General features: G+C 52.5%; 2 protein-coding genes across 4 annotated transcripts in view; both read right to left on the bottom strand.

Moving 5' to 3' along the window:
- Nucleotides 1-4,371: 4,371 nt before the first annotated feature.
- Nucleotides 4,372-5,594, bottom strand: LOC117760603 (basic proline-rich protein-like). Its single transcript, XM_034583728.1, has 3 exons — nucleotides 5,546-5,594; nucleotides 4,995-5,254; nucleotides 4,372-4,917 (listed from the first exon to the last, which is right to left on the bottom strand). Exons 1-3 carry the CDS (start codon nucleotides 5,592-5,594, stop codon nucleotides 4,372-4,374), a joined length of 855 nt encoding a protein of 284 aa, XP_034439619.1.
- diras1a (DIRAS family, GTP-binding RAS-like 1a) overlaps nucleotides 5,353-7,500 on the bottom strand; it is a 9,669-nt gene continuing 7,521 nt past the window's right edge. For 2 of the 3 annotated variants that reach the window (XM_034584271.1, XM_034584269.1), the window contains exons 2-4: nucleotides 6,447-6,624; nucleotides 6,192-6,362; nucleotides 5,353-6,028 (exon numbers count right to left, since the gene is read on the bottom strand). In XM_034584271.1, the coding sequence (XP_034440162.1) occupies nucleotides 5,738-6,028; nucleotides 6,192-6,362; nucleotides 6,447-6,584 (600 nt within the window). In that variant the 5' untranslated portion in view covers nucleotides 6,585-6,624 and the 3' untranslated portion in view covers nucleotides 5,353-5,737. The remainder of the gene's footprint in view (nucleotides 6,029-6,191; nucleotides 6,363-6,446; nucleotides 6,625-7,500) is intronic. The other variant, XM_034584270.1, reaches the window with a different exon arrangement.

Genomic DNA, 7,500 nt, shown 5'->3' with positions numbered 1-7,500 from the left:
TGGAGGTGATGGACGTGATGGAGGTGATAGACGTGATGAGGTGATGGAGGTGATGGACGTGATGGAGGTGATAGAGGTGATAGACGTGATGAGGTGATGGAGGTGATGGACGTGATGGAGGTGATGGAGGTGATGGAGGTGATGGAGGTGATGAGGTGATGGAGGTGATGAGGTGATGAGGTGATGAGGTGATGGAGGTGATGGAGGTGATGGAGGTGATAGACGTGATAGAGGTGATAGACGTGATGAGGTGATGGAGGTGATGAGGTGATGGAGGTGATGGACGTGATGGAGGTGATAGACGTGATGAGGTGATGGAGGTGATGGAGGTGATGGAGGTGAAGGAGGTGAAGGACGTGATGGACGTGATGGAGGTGATGGAGGTGATGAGGTGATGGAGGTGATGGAGGTGATGGAGGTGAAGGAGGTGAAGGACGTGATGGACGTGATGGAGGTGATGGAGGTGATGGAGGTGATGAGGTGATGGAGGTGATGGAGGTGATGAGGTGATGGAGGTGATGGAGGTGATGGAGGTGATGAGGTGATGGAGGTGATGGAGGTGATGAGGTGATGGAGGTGATGGAGGTGATGGAGGTGATAGACGTGATGAGGTGATGGAGGTGATGGAGGTGATGGAGGTGAAGGAGGTGAAGGACGTGATGGACGTGATGAGGTGATGGAGGTGATGAGGTGATGAGGTGATGAGGTGATGAGGTGATGGAGGTGATGGAGGTGATGGAGGTGATAGACGTGATGAGGTGATGGAGGTGATGGAGGTGATGGAGGTGAAGGAGGTGAAGGACGTGATGGACGTGATGGAGGTGATGGAGGTGATGGAGGTGATGAGGTGATGAGGTGATGGAGGTGATGGAGGTGATGGAGGTGATAGACGTGATGAGGTGATGGAGGTGATGGAGGTGAAGGAGGTGAAGGACGTGATGGACGTGATGGAGGTGATGGAGGTGATGGAGGTGATGAGGTGATGGAGGTGATGGACGTGATGGAGGTGATGGAGGTGATGGAGGTGATGAGGTGATGGAGGTGATGGACGTGATGGAGGTGATGGAGGTGATGGACGTGATGAGGTGATGGAGGTGATGGAGGTGATGGACGTGATGGAGGTGATGGAGGTGATGAGGTGATGGAGGTGATGGACGTGATGGAGGTGATAGAGGTGATGGAGGTGATGGAGGTGATGGAGGTGATAGACGTGATGAGGTGATGGAGGTGATGGAGGTGATGGAGGTGAAGGACGTGATGGACGTGATGGAGGTGATGGAGGTGATGGAGGTGATGAGGTGATGAGGTGATGGAGGTGATGGAGGTGATGAGGTGATGGAGGTGATGGAGGTGATGAGGTGATGGAGGTGATGGAGGTGATGGAGGTGATGAGGTGATGGAGGTGATGAGGTGATGGAGGTGATGGAGGTGATTGAGGTGATGAGGTGATGAGGTGATGGAGGTGATGGAGGTGATTGAGGTGATGAGGTGAAGGAGGTGATGGAGGTGATGGAGGTGAAGGAGGTGAAGGAGGTGAAGGACGTGATGGAGGTGATGGAGGTGATGGACGTGATGAGGTGATGGAGGTGATGGAGGTGATGGAGGTGAAGGAGGTGAAGGACGTGATGGACGTGATGGAGGTGATGGAGGTGATGGAGGTGATGAGGTGATGGAGGTGATGGAGGTGATGAGGTGATGGAGGTGATGGAGGTGATGGAGGTGATGAGGTGATGGAGGTGATGGAGGTGATGAGGTGATGAGGTGATGGAGGTGATGGAGGTGATGGAGGTGATGAGGTGATGGAGGTGATGGAGGTGATGAGGTGATGGAGGTGATGAGGTGATGGAGGTGATGGAGGTGATGGAGGTGATGGAGGTGATGAGGTGATGAGGTGATGGAGGTGATGGAGGTGATTGAGGTGATGAGGTGAAGGAGGTGATGGAGGTGAAGGAGGTGAAGGAGGTGAAGGACGTGATGGAGGTGATGGAGGTGATGGACGTGATGATGTGATGGAGGTGATGGAGGTGATGGAGGTGATGGAGGTGAAGGAGGTGAAGGAGGTGAAGGACGTGATGGAGGTGATGGAGGTGATGGACGTGATGGAGGTGATGGAGGTGATGGAGGTGATGATGTGATGGAGGTGATGGAGGTGATGGAGGTGAAGGACGTGATGGAGGTGATGGAGGTGATGGAGGTGATGGAGGTGATGAGGTGATGGAGGTGATGGAGGTGATGGAGGTGATGAGGTGATGGAGGTGATGAGGTGATGGAGGTGATGGAGGTGATGAGGTGATGGAGGTGATGGAGGTGATGGAGGTGATGAGGTGATGGAGGTGATGGAGGTGATGAGGTGATGGAGGTGATGAGGTGATGGAGGTGATGGAGGTGATGGAGGTGATTGAGGTGATGAGGTGATGGAGGTGATGGAGGTGATTGAGGTGATGAGGTGAAGGAGGTGATGGAGGTGATGGAGGTGAAGGATGTGATGGAGGTGATGGAGGTGAAGGAGGTGAATGACGTGATGGAGGTGATGGAGGTGAAGGAGGTGAAGGACGTGATGGAGGTGATTGAGGTGATGGAGGTGATGGGGGTGAAGGAGGTGATGGAGGTGATGGAGGTGAAGGATGTGATGGAGGTGATGGAGGTGAAGGAGGTGATGGAGGCGATGGAGGTGAAGGATGTGATGGAGGTGATGGAGGTGAAGGAGGTGATGGAGGCGATGGAGGTGAAGGAGGTGATGGAGGTGAAGGAGGTGAAGGAGGTGAAGGAGGTGAAGGACGTGATGGAGGTGATTGAGGTGATGGAGGTGATGGGGGTGAAGGAGGTGATGGAGGTGAAGGAGGTGATGGAGGCGATGGAGGTGAAGGAGGTGATGGAGGTGAAGGAGGTGATGGAGGTGATGGAGGTGAAGGAGGTGATGGAGGTGAAGGAGGTGATGGAGGCGATGGAGGTGAAGGAGGTGATGGAGGTGAAGGAGGTGATGGAGGTGATGGAGGTGAAGGAGGTGATGGAGGTGAAGGAGGTGATGGAGGTGAAGGAGTCTGTAGATCCCACCTCCCACCACTTGTTCGAACCTTTCTGTCTCATGAAGAAGAGTCTTTGAACCTTTGCTCTCTGGGTCAGGGGACAGAGGACAGGGGACAGAGGACAGGGGACAGGGGACAGACGGGGGCCGGGTGGGATTTGTAAAGTAACTCTATTTACTGTGACTAACTTCTATTAGTGAACCTGTTGTTAAAGAGAAGATCAACTCACACAGATGTTTGATCAGTCACAAACTTTACTGCACATTTTAATCTTTGTTCATTTTGTCATTTTTATAATGACTAAAATAAAGTTATTAATCTGTAGGTTGTTTGAACTCCTGACTACACACAGGTTCATTCTTTTCTGTCTTTATGGAGCTGAATGTATTTTAAGACTTCAAACTGGAAATGACGTCGTTTCCAGTTGAGTTTGAACGTCGGGGCTTGTGGACACTTGAAGACATCTGAGGAAGAGGACGTAGTTTCTTCAGCCTGCAGGGGGCGCAGCAGCTCTTTGGACATGATATATTTTAGTGTTGTACAAGTGGAAACTGATTTGAAGTATGTTACAGTGAACTGCAAAGACACTCATTCACCACTAGGTGGCAGTAGAAGTGTTTCCTCAGATTAAGGCTTCCTGTATAAACAGGATCCAGATTCATATGTTTATGGATTGTATCTAAAGAGGTTTATTCAAGTGGTTTGACTCCTGAATCACATGAAGAGGAATTTAAAAGAACAATTCAAACCTAATTTCAGTCAGAAGATCAATGACGATTAGACCGAAGAAATCCAATAACATGTATTTTAATTTAATGATAATATAATTTAATAATCATTGAGTGGAATCTGCAGCTTTGTTTCTTATTGGTTTGTAAAAAACAGATGCTGACATGTTTTTGGTTCTGGTTGGACGATGGAAACAAGGTGAACGTGAAGTTTCCCGAGCAACACGTCTCCGTCTCCTCGTGAGTCTGTGGAGGACGAACAGTCGTACGTGGGCGTTGGTCTAATGACGACAGGAAGGAACATCCTGTCGTTAATGGAGTCGGATAAAGGATCGTTTCACTGTTTCCTCACTTATCTGTTCATCTTTCTAATGGCTGCATTCATCATCGATATGAAAACTCAAGACAATCAATTCAAATTAAAGTCACACTTCCATCTGCCACCAGGGGGCACACACTGCACGTGAAGCCTGATGGAGTCCGAGTTTGATTTAGAGACATGAAAGGGATCAAAGATAAAGATACATGGAAGAAAACACGTGTGTCTGCAGTCGGCCCCTGATACGTGTGAGGGCCCAGAGCAGGGGCCACAGTGACAGATTCATACCAGCAGCTTTTTAAATCCCTGTCTCATAGGAATTATATAAATTAATGTTGTGTGTCCCATGCCCCCTGGTGGGTGACGGGCCCCCTGGTGGGTGACGGGCCCCTGGTGGGTGACGGGGCCCCTGGTGGGTGACGGGGCCCACTGGTGGGTGACGGGGCCCCCTGGTGGCTGACGGGCCCCCTGGTGGGTGACGGGCCCCCTGGTGGGTGACGGGGCCCACTGGTGGGTGACGGGCCCCTGGTGGGTGACGGGCCCCCTGGTGGCTGACGGCCCCCTGGTGGGTGACGGGCCCCCTGGTGGATGACGGGCCCACTGGTGGCTGACGGCCCCCTGGTGGGTGACGGGCCCCCTGGTGGCTGACGGGCCCCCTGGTGGCTGACGGGCCCACTGGTGGGTGACGGGCCCCTGGTGGGTGACGGGGCCCCTGGTGGCTGACGGGCCCCCTGGTGGGTGACGGGCCCCCTGGTGGCTGATGGGGCCCCTGGTGGGTGACGGGCCCCTGGTGGCTGACGGGCCCACTGGTGGGTGACGGGCCCCCTGGTGGCTGACGGGGCCCCTGGTGGGTGACGGGCCCACTGGTGGGTGACGGGCCCCCTGGTGGCTGACGGGGCCCCTGGTGGGTGACGGGCCCACTGGTGGGTGACGGGCCCCCTGGTGGGTGACGGGGCCCCTGGTGGCTGACGGGCCCCCTGGTGGCTGACGGGCCCCTGGTGGCTGACGGGCCCCCTGGTGGGTGACGGGCCCCTGGTGGCTGACGGCCCCCTGGTGGGTGACGGGGCCCCTGGTGGGTGACGGGCCCCCTGGTGGGTGACGGGCCCCCTGGTGGCTGACGGCCCCCTGGTGGATGACGGGCCCACTGGTGGGTGACGGGCCCCCTGGTGGCTGACGGCCCCCTGGTGGATGACGGGCCTCAGCAGCTGCTCAGTTTGCAGCTGTTTGACATCTGCTGTTGGATCAACACGTTGATTTATTGATTATTGATTATTGATTATTGATTATTGATTTATTGACCGATCAGGACAAAACAAACACCCCCTCCCCTCCCGTCAAACAGGACTTAGATGTTTAGATGTTAGTTTAAGTGAGTTACATTCAGGTGGAATGTTCCTTTATTACAGTCGTTAGTGGCAGGAGCTCAACATGTAAAACAATATTTTGGGGCCACAATCACAGGTCAGGGCCACGAGGGGCCCAAGGGCCCCGGCAGAAATGTTCCAGTTTGGTTCTCATCATTTTGTTCCTCTGGGCTTCAGTGCTCAGACACCAACGAAGAAGAAGAAGAAGAAGAAGAAGAAGAAGAAGAAGAAGAAGAAGAGCTGTTGGGGTGAGTCTCCTGCCGTGTCCACGTGGTTCTAGCGAGGCCTCTGCCGTCCGCTCTACATGACGCTGCACTTCCCCTTCAGCTTGTCAGCTCGCTTCTGTTTCCCCGACCGTTTTCCGTCGATGCTCAGACTCATGTCCCTCTTCTTCTCCAGCGTCAGCAGCTCCTGGAACAGTTCCTTCACGTTGGAGTTCATCTTGGCCGACGTCTCCATGAAGGCACACTTCCAGGCGGCGGCCTGAGCCTCGCCCTGCTTTGTCTCCACCTCTCGCTGGGCCGTCTCATCGCTCTTGTTGCCCACCAGCATGATGGGAATGGACTCCACGCTGCCCTTGATGGCCACAACCTGGAGAGACACAGAGTTAAGACAGTCGGGAGTTAAAGTCTCTGGAACGATCTGACGTCAGCGTTTCGTCGCCTCGTCAGTGGAGACACGTCGCCTGAATAAAGACGAGCGACGCTAACGTCAGAGGAAATCAACTCAAAGTAAAAGAGCTGCAGGACCACACCTGCTGGTAGATCGGTTTCAGCTCCTCCAGTGATTGGCGGCTGGTGATGGCGTACACCAGGATGAAGGCGTGGCCTTTGGAAATGGACAGGCGCTGCATGGCGGGAAACTGATGACTTCCTGTTGTGTCGGTGATCTGCAGCGTGCAGACGCTCTTATCACAGCTGATTACCTGAGAACAATCCATCAATAAATCAACAGGTTTGAACCACAGCAAGAGAAGAACACATTAATCAGAAGAGACTGAATGAGCTACCTGTCTGTACGTGTCCTCCACAGTGGGAATGTAGGTGTCTCTGAAGGTGCCTTTAACAAATCGAAGGACCAGCGAGCTCTTCCCCACGCCACCGGCTCCAAACACCACCACCTGGTAGTCGTTACTCTGCTCAGGCATTCTGGGAGTTGGAGTCCACCTGCTGCTCTGGAAGAATCACCTGAGACGAGAGGAGGAAACAGCTGAGTTTCGCTGAATGACGACGATGAAGATTCGAGAACTCGAGGATGTTCTGATATTTGATATAAAGTTAAATCATTAAATCAGGTGTGACCACAGAGAGAGGTGGATTCTGGGAGTTTTCTGGGAATATATGGGAATATACGGGAATTAACGGGAATTAACTGGAAATTTTGTGGGTAATTTATACTAACTGTATTTACCTTGTCATATACAGACATAAATATAAACATTTTGTTTTGTCATAAGCAGACATGCATGCAAACATTTCAAATACACATTTTTCAAATTAAATTTTTTACTTAATCCATTTGTGAGTAGAACTTTAATGGATTCTTTCATTGAACAACAAAAAACATGAATGTTGAATAAAATAAATGTATTCCCTATGCCCCCCCCCCCCCCCAAAAAAAGTCCCATTCTAAATGTAAAATGAAAGCATTTAGTCGAGCTTCTCAAGCCTCTGGTTTTAGCGTTTTTCCTCAGAATCCTTTCAGGACTCTTTCTTCCTGGAGCTCATCAACGTCCACTTCCTCGACATCTGACTCGTCTTCGGTGTCACTGTCCAACCTTGTAGAGGATGGCTCTGTGTCAGGCTCAAAGAGCCTTAGGTTTGCCGGGTGGCCACCAGTTTTTCTACCCTTGCATTGGTGAGCCTGTTGTGAGCCTTTGTGTGCGTGTGCCCAAACAGTGAGCAGCTGCGCTCAGAGGCGGCTGATGTTGGTGGGATTTGGAGGATGATGGAGGCTACAGGTGCAAGGGCCTCAGATCCACAAAGTCCCTTCCACCAGGTGGATGCAGATATGTGCTGGCATGAGTGCCATATCCCATCCCCTTCCCAAAGGCCTTGCTTGGT

Source organism: Hippoglossus hippoglossus, chromosome 4 (genome assembly GCF_009819705.1).
Source record: "Hippoglossus hippoglossus isolate fHipHip1 chromosome 4, fHipHip1.pri, whole genome shotgun sequence".
NCBI lineage: Eukaryota > Metazoa > Chordata > Actinopteri > Pleuronectiformes > Pleuronectidae > Hippoglossus > Hippoglossus hippoglossus.
This window is presented reverse-complemented; position numbering and strand designations above follow the sequence as displayed.